Source organism: Erythrolamprus reginae, chromosome 1 (assembly GCF_031021105.1).
Source record: "Erythrolamprus reginae isolate rEryReg1 chromosome 1, rEryReg1.hap1, whole genome shotgun sequence".
In the NCBI taxonomy this organism is placed as follows: Eukaryota; Metazoa; Chordata; class Lepidosauria; order Squamata; family Dipsadidae; genus Erythrolamprus; species Erythrolamprus reginae.
The window spans coordinates 132,312,785-132,335,272 of record NC_091950.1 but is presented as its reverse complement, the minus strand read 5'-3'; the positions used below and the strand labels follow the sequence as shown (position 1 = coordinate 132,335,272).

Here is a 22,488-nt window from a genome sequence, read left to right as displayed (position 1 = left end):
ACTTCTATTAAATTCACAGTTCATTTACATGAAATACTGCCATGTTTGTGTACTTCTGGGATATTTTCCTAAATCATACTATAGTTCTGATATTTCCTAAGGTTAGCTCATTCAAATGTTTACCTGGCCAACCTGTCTTAGCTTAAAAGCCCAAACAAAGTCAGCCAGAATCTGCCACTTGCTAATTCCTCAGCAATCTCCTTTAAATAGAAAACAAATCTATCCAAGTACATACTGTACTTCTATCCACCAATCCACATTATGTGTGTGCATATGAATATAATAATAATAATAATAATAATAATAATAATAATAATAATAATTATTATTATTATTATTATTATTATTATTATTATTATTATTATTATTATTATTATTTATTAGACTTGTATGCCACCCCTGTTCATGTTATAATATGATAGCTTTTTGTTCTTCTGGCTGTAAGGCAAGACTTAAAGGACCTGGGATTGATCTGAAATATCACAAGGGTGTTCTTTCCATTGTTAAACTACAGATTCTGCATACATCGTGCAATGTAACCAGATGCAGAACAAGATAAAGAATGGAAATGGGGTAGAAAAGGGAGAATAAACCAATAGGGGAAGGGAAGGACAATAAGGGAATTAAAAAAAAAGGAACAGAGAATAAACCTGCAATCACAATTACCATTAAGGTACTTATGGGCAAATTTATCCCTGATCTGTATTCACGACAATTTAGACTTGTATACTTTCATCTGAATAATTCCTGGTGATCAAGCTTTGCAGAATGATAAACATAATTTTCATAATGAATCGGGGCAAAGATGAAATCAAGCAGCACATGTTCACAAATAATTATTCAAGGGGAAAAAAATAGAAGACCTCTTTTCCAAAGACCGAGAGATTTCCACGTCTGAGAAATTTATCTGTAGCGCAATGGCAAAATTTGCATAACCAAGCATTATCACCAAGCGTTATCCATGGTACCAAGAGGTAATTCCCCCCCCCCCTAAATATCTACAAATAATTTCAAACACGTTAAAGAGGCACAGTGGGAACTGGAATATTAACCTATTTTTAAATATAGAATAATTATAATAAGAGATAAAATTACATATACTGTACGCACAACCTGGCTTCTTCAATATAAACTTTTGAAAATAAATGTTCTTATCCCACCGTTATTATTTTTATAAGCAACTCAAGATGGCAAACTAGGAGATGACTGGGCTGAGCTGAAAGAAGGAGTCAAACGCATCATCAGTCCCTTTGTGCCCACAAGAGATCTAAGTCCAACCCACCTTGAATTCCTGTGACTCTTATCTACCGCCAATCTGCTTGGACCATTAATAGTTCAATAGTTCTTATAGAGAGAACTACAGTGGTACCTCATGATACGAACCCCTCATCATACGAACTCATGGAGCTCAAGGGAGGAGAAAGGTATGGGGGAGATGAGCAGAGTGGGGTGGACAAAAATGGGAAGAAACGACTCATGGAGCTCAAGGGAGGAGAAAGGTGTGGGGGAGATGAGAAGAGTGGGGTGGGCAAAAATGGGAGGGAAAGGCTCATGGAGCTCAAGGGAGGAGAAAGGTGTGCGGGAGATGAGCAGAGTGGGGTGGACAAAAATGGGAAGAAAAGACTCATGGAGCTCAAGGGAGGAGAAAGGTGTGGGGGAGATGAGAAGAGTGGGGTGGGCAAAAATGGGAGGGAAAGGCTCATGGAGCTCAAGGGAGGAGAAAGGTGTGGGGGATACGAGGAGAGTGAGGTGTGCAAAAACAGGAGGGAAAGGCTCATGGAGCTCAAGGGAGGAGAAAGGTGTGGGGGAGATGAGAAGAGTGGGGTGGGCAAAAATGGGAGGGAAAGGCTCATGGAGCTCAAGGGAGGAGAAAGGTGTGGGGGATACGAGGAGAGTGAGGTGTGCAAAAACAGGAGGGAAAGGCTCATGGAGCTCAAGGGAGAAGAAAGGTGTTCGCCTCAGCTTTGTCTGGGCCGCCGCTTTTTTTTAAAGCCTTAATATTTTGGATTCTCCTAATGGGCTTGCACGCATTAAGGCTTTTCCATTGATTCCTATGGGAAACATTGTTTCATCTTACGAACTTTTCACCTTATGAACCTCGTCCAGGAACCAATTAAGTTCGTAAGACGAGGTATTACTGTATATTGTAAGTTTAAATTAAACTTGCAATACATTTTTACATCCATTTGAACTGCCTGGATCTCCGTATTCCCCTGGCACTTGACACAAACATTCATATGCTAAAGTGTTTGTAACTCCTTTTCTTTTAATAATTGCAGAGGCATGCAAGTAGGAGGTGGAGGAAGGAAAAGGCTGCAAAAGAAGAGAAGAGAAAAATGACCTTGTATGGCCTGCCCAATTAATTTCTCCTATAATTTCTGTTTGCAACATGCACAAGCATGACTGAATGGTTAAACTGCAACAGAAGACAGCTTTAAATTACATGCCTGAGTAATTCTGAATATAAATCAGAGAAAAGATACTGATATACTATCGAGACCTATATATGGCCATGAGGGACAATAGAGAGAAAAGCTAAACTAGCAAAATCAGTTCATGCCAATAAAATCTATAGGATGAACATTTGAACAGATGTATTGGAATACAATCCAATCAACTCTCTGAAATGCCCATTATCTATCTATCTATCTATCTATCTATCTATCTATCTATCTATCTATCTATCTATCTATCTATCTATCTATCTATCTATTAGATTTGTATGCCGCCCCTTTCCGTAGACTCGGGACGGCTCACAACACAATAAAAACAATTTATAACAAATCTAATAATTTACAATATAAAATTAAAAAACCCCATTATTAAACAGACATACACATACATAAATTGTATAGGCCCGGGGGAGATATCTCAGTTCCCACATGCCTGACGACAAAGGTGGGTTTTAAGGAGTTTGCGAAAGGCGAGGAGGGTAGGGGCAGTTCCAATCTCTGGGGGGAGCTGGTTCCAGAGACTCGGGGCCGCCACAGAGAAGGCTCTTCCCCTGGGGCCCGCCAACCGACATTGTTTAGTTGACGGGACCCGGAGAAGGCCCACTATGTGGGACCTAATCGGTCGCTGGGATTCGTGCGGCAGAAGGCGGTCTCGGAGATATTCTGGTCCGATGCCATGAAGGGCTTTAAAGGTCATAACCAACACTTTGAATTGTGACCGGAAATTGATCAGCAACCAATGCGGAGTGCTGGTGTGACATGGGCATACCTAGGGAAGCCCATGACCGCTCTCGCAGCTGCATTCTGTACGATCTGAAGTTTCCGAACACTCTTCAAAGGTAGCCCTATGTAGAGAGCATTACAGTAGTCGAACCTCAAGGTGATGAGGGCATGAGTGACTGTGAGCAATGACTCCCGGTCCAAATAGGGCCGCAACTGGTGCACCAGGCGAACCTGGGCAAACGCCCCCCTCGCCACAGCTGAAAGATGGTTCTCTAATGTGAGCTGTGGATCGAGGAGGACGCCCAAGTTGCGGACCCTCTCCGAGGGGGTCAATAATTCCCCCCCCCAGGGTGATGGACGGACAAGTGGGATTGTCCTTGGGAGGCAAAACCCACAGCCACTCCGTCTTATCAGGGTTGAGTTTGAGTCTGTTGGCACCCATCCAGGCATTCCACATTAACCATGGCATTCCACATTAATCTTTACATATGCCACAGACAATTTCACAATACAAATAATTCTCACTTACCAACCACTCATTTAGTAGCTGTTCAAACTTATTTTTTCACAGCCAATTTATGATTATCTATGATTTTCACAACACCCCTCAGTCATATGATCATCATTACAGTAAGTAAATATTGTCGTGAGACTGACCTGTGTTGTTTTTAATTGTTTCTCCACCTTTACAGAGCAGAAAGGTCTAATTACATTTTTACTCCCCTCAGATGAAATAGGAAGTTTGATAATTCCTCAGAACTTAAATTAGATGTGCACAATTTGTGATTTGCCAACCTGATTACAACAGAATCAGCCATCCCTGCGGTGACTGCTAAATGCTCGAGAACATCCTCATTTAACACTTCTAGTCAAATAATAGAGCACATAGCTTATCAAATCCTTGATGGTCTTTCATATGTGACTTGTTAGTTTAAGTCAGTTTGGCAAATGCATCAAACCCAGTCTGGTTACTGCATGAGCTGAGAATATATTAAACACAAAATATGCACAGTCAGTGATTGAAGGGAGTTTCCAGTTACTCATCTTGACATCTGATGGATGACAGAATGTTCCAGCTGAGAAGAAACATATCAAGTGGGATATGTTTGTTCTCAATAATATGTATTATTTATTAGTATGTGTACAACCACACCCACACCTGTCTTAAAAGTTTTTTTATTACTAGTGTGGGTGTACACATACTAATAAATAATAATAAAAAACTAGTGTCAAACAAGCCTTTAGAGTCAAAATAAAGGCTCGCGGGCCAGATTCGGCCTGCAGGGTGTTTAGATCTGGTCTGTGAGACTGGTCTGGAAATAGCAAAGGACCAGCCCACAGTGCCTCTGCTAGCAAAAATGGGGTGTGGGCAGTGTACCCCCCAACCGCTTTTGGCTTCTGGAGTGTTCCAGGAGGGCTTTCAGGCCCAAAATGGGCCTCTGGAGTGCTCCAGGAGACCGTCCTTGATTCAGAAGCTTATAGAATAGAATAGAATAGGATAGGATAGAATTCTTTATTGGCCAAGTGTGATTGGACGCACAAGGAATTTGCCTTGGTGCGTATGCTCTCAGTGTACATAAAATAAAAAGATACATTTATCAAGAATCATGAGGTACGACACTTAATGATTGTCATAAGGGTCAAATAAGCAATGAAGAAGCAATCAATATTAATAAAAATCTTAGGATACAAGCAACAAGTTACAGTCATACAATCCTAAGTGGGAGGAAAGGGATGATAGGAATGATGAGAAAAAACTAGTAGAAATGGAAGTGCATATTAAAAGGGAGGAAAAGTAACATATTCTAGCTTTCAGGCTTGCAGAATTCTGCTGCTATAGCCTATGTCAATAATTTACAGTTCTAGTCTTCCTATAGATCTTGATCTGGTCTCTCTCTCATAAGGTGATCAAGTAGATCAAGTAAGTATTAAAAAAACAAAATCACAGAAATGTACGCCTCCCTATTTTTATAAGTTTATAAAACCATGTCTGCGGAGGTGTGGTCCTGTGTCATGTCTACCATGGCCATAGCCATCATGGCCATGCCCACCCTCCAAGGTCAAACTGAATCCTGATGTGGCCTTCTATGAAACTGAGTTTAACAACAATGACTTAAATTGTTTCTTGACTACCTTTTTAGACTACTCTCTTTCTGCAATGACTTAACACAGTGTTTCCCAACCTTGGCTACTTGAAGATATTTGGACTTCAACTCCCAGAATTCCCCAGCTAGCGAATGCTGCTGGGGAATTATGGGAGTTGAAGTCCAGATATCTTCAAGTGGCCAAGGTTGGGAAACACTGGCTTAACAAAACAACAACAACCAAAGGAGGGACTTATTAAAGATAAACAACTTAAAATAAAATCAGTTCCAATAAAATACTATTTGAAAGTACACATTGGCAAAAAGATACTGTTCAAATTTCCCATTAAAAGCCAGGAATAATATTTTAATCTCATATTCCTGAAAAGCTACCAGTGATGAGGACAACGATATGCCTTTCTGCAGGAGAGACCTTTCTTAATACCTACCAACTTCACTGATTTGATGATTGGACCATAGATAGGGACATAAATTTTTTCAGGCTAAAGGTATCTTTTCCCCTAGACCGGGGTAGGCAAAGTTGACTCTTCTCTGACATGTGGACTTCAACTCCCAGAATTCCTGAGCTAGCATGATTGGCTCAGGAATTCTGGGAGTTGAAGTCCACAAGTCAACTTTGCCTATCCCTGCCCTAGACAATGACTTTATTATCTAATGATAAGATTGCCATAGATCAAATTGTAATCAGCGGAAATGTTTTACTTTGTAATACAATTAATACTCCTGGAATAGACTTTGTCGTGTAATGTGATGCCAACCCTTATTTTTCTTTCCCCAATAGTCACATCTTCAGATTTGTGGATCTTATTATAATGCTGACACTGGCATTTGTGTGATTAGTGCTGAAAATTACAGATTCATTCCAATTTAGCTTGGGCTTTATTGCTCTTAATTAAGAAGAGAAACACGAAAACTGTGATGACATTTTAATTATCAAAATGCAATATTATTTGCATATTTTCTTTAAAAAAATTATACATCTGCTGGATTCAGTCTGTGGATCCATTACAAGCAACTGATTAATGCTGAATGCTACATTTTCTTGGCTCCAGCCCTGAAATCCATTAACTCTAGTTAACTATCAAATATAACAGTTAAAAGAAAAGAATATTCTAGACCTTAGGTTATAGAATCGTATCAGCTATTGTAGAAAAGGTTATTTTTACATTGTTATTTATTAATTATAATTATGATAGAAACATACCATTGCACAAAAGCGACAGAAATGAATACGCTTGCTTGTTCAATGAGCAACAATAGAAATTGTGGAATAGGTAATTGCAACACTACTATTCAACAGATTGTACTTGTGCAAACAACAAAGAAACAAGACATATCAAGGCATGTTAGAAATAGAAGCTGTATTGAGCAGCCTTCCATGCACACACACTCACACAGAAAAAAATCAGACAATAATATATACTGTGGAAAAGGAACCAAACCTTCTCTGCCAAAATCCCAACATTTTGCCAGACCCATCCTTGAATACAGTTCATCTGTCTGGAACCCATACCACATCTTGGACATCAACACCCTTGAAAATGTCGAAAGATACTTCACCAGAAAAGCCCTTCACTCCTCCACTCGAAACAGAATACCCTACGAAAATAGACTAACAATCCTGGGTCTTGAAAGCTTAGAACTATGACGCCCAAAACATGATCTAAGTATCTAATTCTTTCTCACTGTTGGACTTTCATCTGCTCTGATTATAGCAGAGATATTAGCTTAAGAGGAGGAAGCCGAAGTCAATTTTTGGTGAGGATGGGGGAAAATAGGACCAAAAGAGAAATTTGTGAGAGACCAGCACTCCAAGATTATCAAGAAGCCTGTGAGTTCTCTTATGACACTCTTGTAGTACAGATATTTCTCAAGTTATAACTGATCTCCTAAAGACTGTTCAAATTAACAATGTATTTCCCCAGGGGTACTTAGGACACCATTACAAAGTTCCAACATCTGCCCCCACCCAAAGCCATGTGATTGTATGTCGGATGATCGTCATCCGACCCATATTTATAGCCATTTGCGGCATCCTTTGGTCACATAACTGTGTTTTACGTTTTTTTATGACAATTTCTGTTTTTCAGCAAAACTGGCCCTTAGCAAACAATTGGTTCATTTAACAACTGCCACAAAAAGAGTTATAAAATTAGGTTGGTCATGTAGGTGACTTGTTTTACACTCATCATGACTTAGGGACTTTAATGAGCAGGTTCCATTACAGTCATAACTTAAGGCCTGCCTCAATACACAATGTAATGGTAATGTTTTTGGTCAAGCAACAATAAAACGGTGGTTTTATGGACAATGCTGTACTCCAAGTTGCATTTTAATTTCTAACCACTTTGAAATATTTTTTTAACTGTCTGGAAAGTTCTGTTCTAAAATTCTAATCACTAATAGAAAAAAATGATTGACTGATGCATATCTGTGCATATACAGTGATACCTCGTGATACAAACTTTTCGAGATACAAACCCGGGGTTTAAGATTTTTTTGCCTCTTCTTCCAAACTATTTTCACCTTACAAAGGAGCCAGGGTGGCGCAGTAGGTAGGGTGCTATACTGCAGGCCATTGAAGCTGACTTTAGATCTGTAGGTCAGTGGTTCAAATCTCACGGCTCAAGGTTGACTCAGCCTTCCATCCTTCCGAGGTAGATAAAATGAGGACCCGGATTTTGGGGGCAATATGCTGGCTCTGTTAAAAAGTGCTAACATGTTGTAAGCCGCCCTGAGTCTAAGGAGAAGGGGGCATAAAAATCAAACAAACAAACAAACAAACAAACAAATAAAATAAAATAACAAACCCAAGCCGCTGCCACTGGGATGCCCCGCCTCTGGATTTCTGTTGCCAGCGAAGCGTCTGTTTTTGTGCTTCGCTGGCAACAGAACATGGAAGTCCAGAAGTCCGGAGGTGGGGTTTCGAGGACTTCCGTGTTTTTGCGATGCTGCAATTTCGCTGAGGCTCCTCTCGCTGGGAAACCCCACCTCCGGACTTCCGTTGCCAGTGAAGCACCTATTTTTGCACTGCTGGGATTCTCCTGCAGCATCACAAAAACATGGAAGTCCGGAGATGGGGTTTCCCATGGAGGGGAGGCTCAGGGGAATCCCAGCAGCGCAAAAACGGGTGCTTCGGCTGGCAAAAGGGGTGAGTTTTGGGCTTGCACACATTAATCGCTTTTCCATTGATTCCTATGGGAAACATTGTTTCGTCTTACAAACTTTTTGGCTTACAAACCTCATCCCAGAACCAATTAAGTTCGTAAGACGCGATATCACTGTACTTGCAAACGGAGTTAATGAATTCCAAGTTTCTGAAAGCCCTTATTAATCTGGAACAGACTCTGAATATTGATTATGAATAGATACGTCTAACATAGGAGTATTGATTTCAGCCTAGTTTTAAAGGCCTCAAGCAATGGTTTGAGCATGTATAAGACATTTTGTTCCATTGTCTTGAATAATTCCTTGTTTTATTGAGCAACAATGATAGCCATATATGCAATATATGCATTATTAAAAAGAGAAAAACCTTTTATCGAAATGAAAACATGAGAAACAGATTTGCATTTGCTTATTTATGGATGGATGGAAATACATGCAGAATTATTTGTCTTGAAAGAAAAATGCAAAACATTTCACGCAATAAAGAAAAATAAACATGTTACCCAGGGGTCGAATCAAGTTAGGGTTCAGAAGCTTAATATTGATGGGAATCTATAAGATCCATGTTGTTTCTTCAGACAATTCCCTGTCTTTAAGAATAGACTAGAGACTTTCTGATTCAGTGCAACTTCAAACAGAAATTTATATTATGCGTAGAATAAGTTATTCTACTTGAATATTTGGCTATTTGACTTTGTCATTACACTGCATAAATTTCTCCCAGCCATACCAACTCATCTGAGGTTTGATTTAAGGGAGAAAAATGGTATCTGAAAAGTCACCTGAATTTAAAAAAGGACTGCTCTCACATAAACTACTTGGCTTTATTTGGAGTTATTCTAAAGTTCAAACAATGTTATGTTAATTTTGTTAATGTTAACCATGAAAATTAAGATAGCATTGTTAACCTTGCCATTTCTTGAATTGCATTTGTTCATTTGAAAGTAAAATGTAAGAAACTGCTTTTCCCAAGTATTTGCTATTATGGTTTATGTATGGTATGATTGAGTTGTATGGTTATTTTTATGATAAAGGTTTTTAGATGTCTTTTTAAGTATTGGATTTTTTTACATTGTTCACTATTGTTGTGAGCTGCTCCGAGTCTTCGGAGAGGGACGGCATACAAATCTAATAAATTATTATTAAATTATTAATTATGAAGTTATGGGTGTGAGCATGCACGTGACCTCCCATGATTCCCCCTTTTGGCACGTGAACCAAAAAAGCTTTGCCATCACTGCTTCCTTTGAGGCAGCTCTGACCTAACCATAGATTACATTTGTGGAAATGCATGAGCGAAAGGCTACTGCTCAAAAAAATAAAGAGAACAGTCAAATTACACTTCCTAGATCTGAATGAATGGAATATTCTCATTGAATACCTTGTTCTGTACAAAGTTGAATGTGCACAACAGCATGTGAAATTGATTGTCAATCAGTGTTGCTTCGTAAGTGGACAGTTTGATTTCACAGAAGTTTCATTTACTTGGAGTTGTGTTGTGTTGTGTAAGTGTTCCCTTTATTTTTTTGAGCAGTGTATATAAGGACAGTCTCAAGGTCTAGAAAATATTTTTTTAAAAAGAAAGGAGGATAGAGTTCAAATAGAGATTTCAGCCTTATTTCCAAATGAGTCATCAGTATATCTGTAAGGCAGTCCATCAAAGTCCATCAACTCTCATTTTAATACATTCATCCATAAATAAGAGCTGGAATAATCTTGCCTAGTTTCTAAGATTTTCTGAAGCTAGTCTTTTTTCCTGATATTAAGTGCAACTCATGAGGCTCTGATTCATCAGCTGTATGCAAATGTTAGGGGCTTCACATACTACTTAAGCAGGAGATCACTGAAAAAGGTAACCACTCTCTTTGCCCTGAACATCAATTAAACTCTATCCACTCAAGAGAAAATAACAATCTCTTTCTTACATAAATCTATCTTCAAGATGCAACCCAGACATTTTATCATTCTCACAATGTTTTTTTTAAACAATTAAACAAATGGACACATTAAGGATAGAATTTTGTGGGTCTTTTTCTATTAGAGTTGTCCTTTCTATTAATTTATAATACAAAATACATAAATATACAAAAACAAATAATAGGAAAAACAGGAGAGAGAAAGGGAAGAGAAAAGTGTAGAAAAGAAGGGAAAAAGAAAGAAAAGGCATTGACTCCCTTTGGTGCAGTAGAATAAGATAACATTATCAAACCTCAACTTTTTACTTTTACATAATATTCATTTCTATAAAAGCTTTCACTTACTTGGCAGCAGGCATTTATTCAACATTTATCTAAATGAAGTGTGTCATTATTTGTAGGAAGAAGCACCCAACGTTACATTAAAATATAAGAATGCCAATCATTTCTGAATGATGTTAAATGTCTGTTGGTGTGTTTTTTTTCCTAGGTAAACTTGAAAGTAATGTAAACTTTCCTTCAAATTGAGCACATCTGCTTTAATGGATGCATCCAGGTATTTTTCTTGGCAATTATAAAGTTGTTTTCAGAAACCTCGCCTAGTACATTCTCTTTCTCCTTCAAAATCTGTCTAGAATGGTATTTCCTTTAGGCTAGAAGCTGCTGCTTAGATGGGCTTGAGAATTATGAAATATACTACACGTGATAAGAATATAATCAGAACAACTCTGGAAACAATAGAGACACTTCTTAATCCAGATCAATTATTTTAAACTAATATATACATAAGAACAAATCAGCTGCCTAATCTCATCCATTTTATACTAATTTACACGTCAGTTAAAACTTCTGCAGGAAATGACTAAATTTGTGACACTGCTCTTTTTTCTAAAACATATTGATTAAGTAATCAAGAGTTAAGACTTTATTGATAGGGCAATTAAGAGATGAAAAACCTCTTTTGCAATGAATAATGAATAAAGATGCTTTAACTTTCTTAGGAAATTGGCCCTGGCAAAGAGATACTGAATTGTTTCTTCACTTTCTATCAACCCAACTCAAAACACAGGACTTAACGGACTTTGTTATTTAAGGAGTTCGTAATAATGTAGTTTATTGTAAAAAAGAGTTTAATAGAGTAGTTAGGGGGAAAAGAAATTAATCCTTCTTGATCTTTTTCACATTAGCCAAACACTCTTACGAATTAAAATGTGACTGGTAAAAAACAAAAATAGGAATAGCCATAGCACTTAGACCTATGTGCCGTTTCACAGTGCTTTGCAACCCTCTATAAGCAGTCTACAGATTCAGCATATTGCTCCTAACAATCTGGATCCTCATTTCACTAATCTCAGAAGGATGGAAGGCTGAATCAACCTTGAACCAGTCAGGATCGAATTTCTGGCAGTCAGCAGAATTAGGCTGCAATACTACATTCTAGCCACTGGGCCAGGGGTTGGGTTGCTACTGATGCAGTAGGCTATTGCGCACCAGTAGCGGCTGCCAGATTGTGCAATTTGCACGTGACCACTCCAGTGTCAGTCCTTTGGGTACCACCATTTCTTTTCTTTAATTTTTGTTATTTCTTACTTCCTGCATATGCACAGAAGCAAAATCTCATGAGGGGACACTCATGAGATTTCAGCGTTTTTTTTGCTTCTGCGCATGCACAGAAGCAAAAATCACGCTGGGGACATGCATGGGACTCCTCATGCTGCACATGCAGCGCACCAGTAGCAACAGGTAAAAGCAATCCACCACTGCGCTGGACCTCCATGCCTCACTGGTTAAAAATGAAGATAGAATTAACTTTGTTATCTCAAGGAAGAAGTGCGAAAAGATAGAACAAGGATTACTGGAAAATCTACTGCTGTTTTGTACTAAGTCTCTTGTTCACAAGAACAAGGGGACACAATCTGAAGTTAGTTGGGGGAAAGATCAAAAGCAACATGAGAAAATATTATTTTACTGAAATAGTAGTAGATCCTTGGAACAAACTTCCAGCAGACGTGGTTGGTAAATCCACAGTAACTGAATTTAAGCATGCCTGGGATAAACATATATCCATTGTAAGATGAAATACAGGAAATAGTATAAGGGCAGACTAGATGGACCATGAGGTCTTTTTCTGCCGTCAGTCTTCTATGTTTCTATGTTCTCTTTATACTATATATAGGCATTACTGCCTTTAGGGTGTCTGAATAGGGAAGAAAGGGATTTAACGTACAGAAATGGCAATGTTGGGCAAGGAGAAAGCAGCTGAAGTCTGTATTCAATTACTGCATCAAGTTATTTCAAGGCCCATAGAATCGGAAGAACTTAATTTTGGATGTTGGAAGAGAGAATGGAAGAGAGAACTTTAAAACCACTGAAGAAATAGAAGATTTAGAAAGGCAGAAGTACAGACATAATAATAGCAGGAAAAATTCAGCTGGAATATTAATGAGAAAAGTACTTTTGCTGCTTTTTTCAGTTTAGTTCCTTCCGTATAATATGTCCTCTCATAATTCTTAAGCAATATAAGCCAGATAGAGTTATTCTTGTGATTGAGTCTTCAAACAAACTGGTAGATAAATGAAAGCAGATCATTTTATTTCAGAACTTAGAATGTATCATTAGTTCCGAAGTGCCATTTTAACATCTACCATACACAACTAAAAATTATTTTTTATTAAACTTGTATGTTGCCCATTTTGCCAGTTGCAACTCTAAAATATAAAAAGAAAATGATTCTGTTTTTGCCATCAAAACAGAGATTATACATACAATTGTGAAGATTCAAAGTTTTATTTGAATTTTGTGTTATTATTATTTTTAGAAAAGTAGATCAACCAGACATGGAAATTTATTCAAGGAAAGAAGAGAACGTGCTAAGATATAAACTGTTTTTCCCCTTAACATATTAGCATATTGGATAGAAATATATCTGTTTATTCTATTCCATAAACTGGTATCACTTGTATTCTTTAAAATATTTTATTTCATAGTAGTACTATTTATTAAGCTATGAATAGATTGAGATTTGCAAATATAAGTATCGATTAATTTATTCCTCCTTCTTTTACCACATCGCCAGGTGGAGGTAAAAATGCAATTTCAATCAGTAGTTAGTGGATTTCTAGCTTGAATTTTTATGTAAAATAAGGAATGCAATTAAAAAAGATCCTTGCTACAGAGAAATCAGAGTTTGAATTTAAATTTGTAAAGCAATTAAGTTTACTTTAAATTAAAACTCCTGGTTAACACATACTGAGAGATGCATAAAAAAGAGGCAAATACCACAGGATCCACAATTATGGCAAATTTCCAAATTGCTTTTGTTATTCCTCTACTACAAAAACTCTGACCTCATTGTTTTGATCATCTTGCAGCAACTGAAAGGGGTTCTTTTTTGCTTTTACTGATACTGCCTGACTAATTACTGGATCTATTGATTAGAAATAAAGATTGCAGAAAATACTGAAGAAGAAAGAAAATCATTAAAGCTTCATGTTCACTGCATGGTATCTCTGCTGACTGTAACTAGCAATTATGAATGATTTTCCTTGAAAACAGAAAAAGATATGAAACAGGATATCTGTTACAAGAGAGTTACAATAAGATGTCAAACGATCTGGTTCTCCAGTGTAGCACCTGAGAAAAACAATGTACCCGTGATGAACTCTTTAGTACCTAGGAATATTTGTGTCCTATATAAATCTATTTTTAATTTTATATTCTTTGCTTGCGGGTATAGAGATGTTTTGTGATTGATCAACTCCTATCATTTTAACCATTGTGTGTGAGTACTCTCAGAATTCCAAGTGTTCCCATTGCCAGAGGTGGGATGCTAAGATGGAATGGTGATGTGTCTGCGCACGATTTTGCTACCTGTCCAGGTGCAATAGCATAATTGTGCTGGACTCCGCTAGCCACGGGGGCGAGCACACATCACCGTTCCACCTTAGCATCCCACCTCTGTCCATTACTCTAAAAAGTTTCAGAAATCCTAACTGAACAGTACCAAGCAAAATAACTTACAAACCAAATATTGCATGCTTCAGTATGACATCAACATGATTTAATGTCAACAATTCCTTTAAGCACCCTTGGAAATTCCTACCCTATGGCTAGTTAGGGAGTTTATTAGATTTCTGGAATTGAGTCCCGAATTTCAAGAATTGCACTGTCAAATAAAAGCCGAGATGTTCAAATAAATCATAAAGAAAATGGGCTCTAGAAGCTTATCTATTGCAACTGGTAAAAAAACCAGAAATCTATTAGGATGTCAATTATGTGGACATTTATTCCATTCTCAGCTAACACATATGAAAAAGTAATCTTAGTAACACAAAAACTGTACAGCTATAAAATGACCTCTTCCCAAAGAAATTGAATCCGTAAATTTATTACCATGTGGAAGCAGCATAGGTAATAAAAGAGTATTAAGTTTGAAATACACATATATGCAACTCAGTGGCATTCAAATCATTGCCTTCAAGTCCTATTAGATTTTAAAGTTTCAGAAAGACAGGATAATACCAAGTCAAGTTTTCGGGATTTGAATTATTCAGACAAAGATTTTGGTAAACATCTACTAACAAAGGTAAAAGTAAGAAACATAAGTAAGTTATTTTGTCCCTTCAAAAGTATAGCGTCTATAAGAATTAATGTTAAAAAATTAAATTAATTAAAAAAGAACACATATTTTGATTTCACCAAATCAGGTTTGTAGCAAAACACGTAGAAAGGAGTGTCTTTTGTTAGAGGAAATAGTCCTTTAAGCATACCTGTAACCTAAGGGAGTTTTGCTTTTTTCTAGCCACTAGAACTGAAGATCAGCTGGACCCAAATGAATAAACATTATAGGGCAAAGACAATTAGTATAATGAATCCTTCTGAATAAATTCCAATTATATCAGATTGTGAATGTGCTTAATTATAAAAAGCTCGTGTATTTTTAAAATTACAATTATACCTATTGCTGTGGCAATTAAACGTGTTAGATTGAGGCATTGTTTATCATTAGGACTGGTAGAAATTAAGACACAAAAAGAAAATGGTGCAATCAAATTCAGAGCAACCATACATACAGAAGAAGCAGCAACTAATGATAAATGCCCTGAATTCCAGGTTGAACATTTTAGTTTCTTCTAAAGGTGGGAAGAAAGATCCCATGTATTGAATGGACAGACCTCAGAAAACAAGAATAATTCAGAAGAGGCAAAATAATTAATTTGCCTTCACAATCCTTCACAATCTTTCTCCAATCTTCCTCCATCTGCTGTCAATCCACTCCTGTCGCTCACCGCATCACATCCTGTCTTCTCTATACTGTATTTGACTTTCTGTTGCCTTCTTCTTCCTTGTCTTCCTCCATCTGCACTCTCACCACCGAGTCCCATCTTTTCTTTCTTTGACTTTACATTGTCTTCTGCTCCTCCCTCATCCTTGTCCATCTACAGCTAATCCAATCCTGTCACTCATGCCAAGTCCGACTGTCTACTCAATTTTCGATTACCACCTCATTTTTTCTCTCTCTTCTATATCACTCTTTCATTAAACTGGATTTCTGCATTTCAGATTCCTTCTTCTGTTTCTATCCAAACCACTTTCTTCAACTGTAACAATATCGCCAAAAAGGCTTCTAGAGTTGTTAATCTGATCCTACGTAGCTTCTGCTCCGGCAATCTCACACTACTCACAAGAGCCTACAAAACTTATGCCAAACCCATTCTCGAATACAGCTCATCTGTCTGGAACCCATACCACATCTCAGACATCAACACCCTTGAAAACGTCCAAAGATATTTCACCAGAAGAGCCCTTCACTCCTCCACTCGAAACAGAATACCCTACGAAAATAGACTAACTATCCTGGGTCTAGAAAGCTTAGAACTACGGCGCCTAAAACACGATTTAAGTATTGCCCACAAGATCATATGCTGCAACGTCCTACCGGTCAACGACTACTTCAGCTTCAACCGCAACAACACAAGAGCACACAACAGATTCAAACTTAATAGTAACCGCTCCAAACTTGACTGTAAAAAACATGACTTTAACAATCGAGTTGTCGAAGCATGGAACTCTTTACCGGATTCAATAGTGTCAACCCCTAACCCCCAACATTTCTCCCTTAGTCTATCCACGATTGACCTCTCCAAGTTCCTAAGAGGCCAGTAAGGGGCGTACATAAGTGCACTAATGTGCCTATCATCCCCTGTCCAATTGTCTTTCCTTTATCTCATATATCATATATATTTTCTTCCTCTCATATACTTTCTCTTCTATCTTACATATTATCTTTATATATATTACTTCATGTCTATTCTCTTCCATATGTATTGTGTATTGGACAAATAAATAAATAAATAAATAAATAAATAAAACATCTGCTAATCTTCTCCTCCTAAAGCTCTTGTCATAAAGTTCTTTGTCTCTCTTCTCCTGATCTTAAGGTATTTTAATTTGCTGACTCATAGATCTTCCCGTTAAGAACAAGAGCTTGTTCTTATGCCACTTGCTTTGAGGCTTGCCTCACAAATCATGACATGTGAATAAAATAATCTATACTACAGGTTCTCCCCCACCCCACTCTAAATTGTGTATCAAAAAATGGTAATTCCCTAGAATCTCTACATAGCAACTGTGGAGGCATGATTTTCTTCATATGTCAGAAAATAAAGCTGCAATGCAAAGCAGGAGATTGGCACTCTGCTTACTAAGCTACACTGCTAGATTACTTCTAACAATCTAATCTTATTCATAGGTTTAAAGGCACACCAAACACACACACATACACACGAGTCTACTGCCAAAAAACTGAATATGGAATTATAACCCAACTGTAATCAGTTCAACATTTTTTTAAAAGCATGGTTAACAGATTATTATAATATCTGATATTGGAGGCACATTCTGTGTTGCTGTATACTCATCATTTTTTCTTCACTGATTTACTCTTGCAAACAATCCTTATTGAATAATGTTGTAAATGCATCTTCAGTTGTTCTTATTGGAACACAAGCCATCAGTAAATTGGCAGCTGTTTTGAAAATAGTTTATGAGATGTTTGTTTTCAATTTATTTACTTTTAGTAGAGGGTAATTATTTCAGATTTGTGGAAACTCAGTTTTCAAATTTTGGTATTAAAGAAAAGCAAAATAACATTGAAATGGGAAGATATCAATGCATGCCATAGAATGCTGGGTGCAATTTTACTTTTCCAAAATAAGTTGATTTCTACATTTAGTGACACAGAGGCGACTACTCAAAAGACCAAATTCTTTAAAAATCATTTGTACTCATCTGTATTATACAAATTAAATGTGCTTTAGATTAACCTTCAGAAGTGGTATTTAGAAATTGCTAGTGATAGTCAGAAATGCAAAAGGACTTGTCTTTGTAAAGTTTCACTGCAGAAGTAAAATTTCCATATTATTAAACATATCACCTTGATCTGCTTCATAGCATTTTAATACAAAGCCCTCTCAGTGCAACAATCTGGTTGGCTTTTCCTTTGGTCCTATGGTACCTTCTGTGGAAGAGGAAATTTGCTTTTTCCAACCACTTGACTACTAATAGGGATAAAAACTAAGGGTTCCTGGAAACTAAGAAACTATGGATTAACATAAAAAGAGATAGACAAACCCACAGTAATTGGAATCAAAATTTGGATGTTATGGGGAAAAGGGGAATAGCCATTGAAACATAACTAGCAAAACCTATGCCCAAACCAAACAACATAGCAGTAGCAACATAGTTCTTTCTACATATCTAAGAAATAGAATATGTGGTCATACCAGAGGGGGGTTTCAGCAAGTTCTGAACAGTTCTGGAGAATCCGTAGTAGAAAGTTTGAGTAATTCAGAGAACTGGTAAATACAACCTCTGACTGGCCCCACCCCCATCTATTATCTGTCTCCAGAATCCCAGCTACAAGAAATGTGGATTTTGCAATAACCTTCTCCTAGAGTGGGGAAGGAATGGAGATTTTACATTATCCTTCACCTGCCACACCCATAGAACTGGTAATAAAAACAATTGAATTCCACCACTGGGTCATACGTACACCATTAAGGAACAGATTTCAGAAGAGAAATACAGTGTTGAACTCCAATGCTTGTTGATTCTAGTCTAATGCTGGCCAACTGTTGTTACAGTCACTTTTTTTCATCCTTGGTATTAAATGATTACAGGACAGAAATGAGGATGCAGGAAGAAAAAATTATCCCTCTTTTCCTTTGCTTTGGGTATTTTGGTCACATTCCTGTATGATTTCGAAGCACCAAACTGCTTCCAGATTGAAATGATTAGCTGGTGTCATCACTGTTACCCAGGAGATGCCCCTTTCATGTCCCAGTTAATGTGTACGTACGTACGTACGTACGTACGTACGTACGTACGTACGTACGTATTTATTTATTTATTAGATTTGTATGCCGCCCCTCTCTGTAGACTCGGAAGTGTCATGGAAGTGGTACCTATTTACCTATTCACATTTGCATGCTTTCAAACTGCTAGGTCAGCAGGAGATGGAGTGAACGATTGGAACTCATCCCATCAAACAGCAGCACTTGGGTCTCAAACATAGTCTTGCTGATTATCAACTCAGCATCCTAACCACGTGAGCCACCGTACTTCTTGGATGCTATGGTTTACTGTACCCAGATTTCTAGAGATATATTCCCTCATTGATATATCCTATTCCTGTATTTTCTCTTCTATTCTTTCCTTCCTATATTTTACTTTGAGTGTATCCTCTATAACCTTCATTGTGTATTATTGTGGTTTTGGACAAAATAAACAAACAAATAAATAAAAATAAATAAATAAATATATACATGCATGCAAAATATATATTGTATATATAAATCCCAATTTATACATACATACAATGTTTTCAGAAAACTCAGACTTGCCTGTTTCCAACTATGGGGTCTCTTACATTACTTGAAAAATCCATGCCATAAAAATTCAGCCCCATAAGAATTTTTTTTCTCCATTTGGATTCTGGATCCAGCATCTCAATACAAACTTGCACCCAATGCAGTGGGGCATTTGGGCCAGACCTGTAGAAAGAAGAAGAAAGAAATTAGGGGTCAAATTGTAAAATTACCCCCCAAAATTGAACCATGTTTAACAACATTCTAGTCTAAAATTAGTATTTTCCAAAGTGAAAAAAGGACCGTTAGACATAGAAAAATTGGTTTTTTTTTTTTAAAAAAAACACACCCTCATACCACCGTATCCATCCACCTTGTTTATTTTTGTTCTGGTTTCTACCATTTCTGTAACTGGCTTTTTGTTGTTGATTTTAGTTTAACCTTTTTATTATTATATGCCCCTTTGGGGCATTTTTCCCAAGAAAGGGAAGATATATATCTCAGACTAGTAAAACAATTCTGAAAAGAGACAGTGGTTTTATGAGAAAATTCTTTAAAAGTACTACTGTATTCACAATCTCTCCCTTTACAATTCTAAAATATTAGATTCACATATATGTAAATGTGGCTATAACAATCCTCGTCTGTAACAGGTTTTTGAAATATTCATCTGTGCACTGGATTTTTCCAGTATAGATCCTTCAGGCGTTTTGGATAAAATTCTTTTTGAAATGGCTGATGCTTCATGGCTTGCAATCTGCTTTTGTATTGCATTTGTATGTCTCTTAATGTATCCACCACTGGCTGGAGACAGCAGTTAGGTGAAAAGTATATTTTATTAACATGGAATTCTATTTGTTTTTCCCTGGACCCATTGCAGAATGATTTCTTTTATCCTATGTGTATACTTAGCTGACAGTTAAAATAAGAAGCTAAAAGTTTTAAGACATGGTTTGATAAAATAGAAAGAAGTTGTATCTATCAGAATTGCTTCAAACCAGAGATGAAAGAAAATGTAAAATATGAATTGCTTTCTTCTTTTGCTTTCCACAGCCAGTATACAAATGTGTAGTTTTAGGAATCTCCTTACCAAAGTGAAATCAATAATAAAAAGTTAGATATATACAAGCCACAGGGAATTATAGTACATTCATTATGCATTTTATAATGAATGTTTTCACTGCTTCCACCGAGCTAATGAGTGATGTATATTTAAATACTTGCAGTATATTATCTATGTTATTATTGAGCATTGAGTACTTATTATCTCTCTCCTGTCTTACTGCTGCCAATCTTTGAGGCTGCTCAATCTAGGCAGACAGCTTCTCCACTGAAGATGCTTATATACAGATGGGAATGAGAAGGAAATGTGTCTAGAAAGTTAACTGGGCTAAAGTCCTAAGTATATTTGGAAATAAGAGCTACTGAACCAAACTGACAACAAACTAAACATGCAAGAAAATAGTTAATTGGTGTGTGTGTGCATATTTACACTCAAGCATAGGATCAAATAATTTTACAAATGACAAATTATTTTAATTGTCAGTAATCAATTCAGTTCATATTGATTAAGCTTTTTGGTCGCATCTCCTTCCTTGGTTGGAGGGAAAGGATTAAAAATATGCAAATTTGAATATAAATATATTTAGGAGCAGGTGTGATAAAAATGCAATACAGTAGTACCCCTAGATACGAGTATAATTCATTCTAGAAGGGAGCTTATATGTCGAACAACTCGTATCTGGAACAAATGGCTTTAGACTTTGTTTTTCCCCTCCGAGATAACCAAAAGCAAGGATTCTTGCGCCACTTACTGGACGCTCGACTCGTATCCCGAATTTGAGCTCGGGTCTGGAACAGAAATTTATCTCCCCTCGTGGCTCGTATCTTAGAATACTCGCATGTGGAGCAGCTCGTATCTAGAGGTACTACTGTACACTAGTATAAAGGGCTGCATCTAAGAGACCTAAGATTGTTGATATTCAAACATTTTATGAGAATGTCATTAGAGTTATACTCAATCAGTTATCTTATTACTATCAAGAAACAGGATGAATGTGACCTCCAGCTGAATGCCAGTTCAGGTTTTAGTGTTGTTGTACCTGTACATTTTTCCTTACCCCAATTGTGATGAATAATCGTATGTCATGAGGCTAAAACTGTCCACTACTGGGGCCAGCCGATCAAATTCTTTTTTGGTAAACATTCCTAAGTCGCTCGTTCTGTCAAAGAAAAAAGAAGAAAAATTGGAATGATCATTCATTCAATCTCTAGAAGTTGTGAATGCCCCAATACTTTAAGTTTTTAGGAAGGGATTGGACAACCATTTGTCTGGAATGGAATGGAAGGTTTCCTGCCTGAGCAAGGGGTTGGACTAAAAGACTTCCAAGATCCCTTCCAACTATCTAACCATTCCAATCCATTCCATTCCAGGATTAACATTTTACAAAAATCAGGTATAAGGCTCTGTCCTAAAGAGTTTAAGTCTAAATAGAAGTTAAGTTAAAACCGGACAGGGAAGAATGGACTAGACAGGGGAATAAGATGTAATTTCTTCAGTTGTATTGAATTATGTGTGAGAAATGATGCTAAAGGTGGACTTTCAGAAAGAATCTGAAATGTTTGTTAAGCCCATTATGACAACTCACAGACAAGTAAACTGACTATATCACAGATTCAGAACAGGACTCTAGATTAATTTTTGCAATGAACAAAGGGTTACACTACAGAACCTTGGTTCTGAATATTATGTTAGTGTTATGACAGTGTTAACGTGGGGCCCTCCCTATAGTTTTTGACTTTTTTTCTTAAAGATTTTCTTACAGGTTTAATCAAACGGGTGGCTATTTAACACCTGTAGTCTTCAACTTAGAATCATAGTCTAGAATTATGATTGTAAGACATATGGATTCTCAAATGGTCATCATTCCACAGACCTGATTATTATTATTATTTTGCAGCATCATTAAGCAAATCTGTGCTATTAAGCAAATGGAAGTAAATTTTTTTGCTCTGGAAGTCCAATCTCTGGCAAAATCTAACATAAATTGCAGTCATGTGACTGTGGGATGCTGCAAACAGCAAACAACTGATCGCCGAGTCCTCAAAATGGGAGCGTGTAACCAGTGGGAGGCCAGCTCCCAGAACTTTGAATATAAGTTGTAAGTACCATTTTTTAGATCTCACATAACTTTGAACAGTCTTTAAGCAACTGGTCATAAGTTGAGAACTATCTGTACTACAAAAATATACACCT

At 37.1% G+C, this 22,488-nt stretch overlaps 1 protein-coding gene across 4 annotated transcripts in view; it reads right to left on the bottom strand.

Annotated features, from left to right (window-relative positions):
- CHID1 (chitinase domain containing 1) overlaps positions 1 to 22,488 on the bottom strand; it is a 152,386-nt gene that overhangs the window by 60,535 nt on the left and 69,363 nt on the right. For all 4 annotated transcript variants that reach the window (XM_070735705.1, XM_070735718.1, XM_070735725.1 and 1 more), the window contains exons 9-10: positions 21,353 to 21,454; positions 19,269 to 19,418 (exon numbers count right to left, since the gene is read on the bottom strand). In XM_070735705.1, coding sequence (XP_070591806.1) covers positions 19,269 to 19,418; positions 21,353 to 21,454 — 252 coding nt within the window. The remainder of the gene's footprint in view (positions 1 to 19,268; positions 19,419 to 21,352; positions 21,455 to 22,488) is intronic.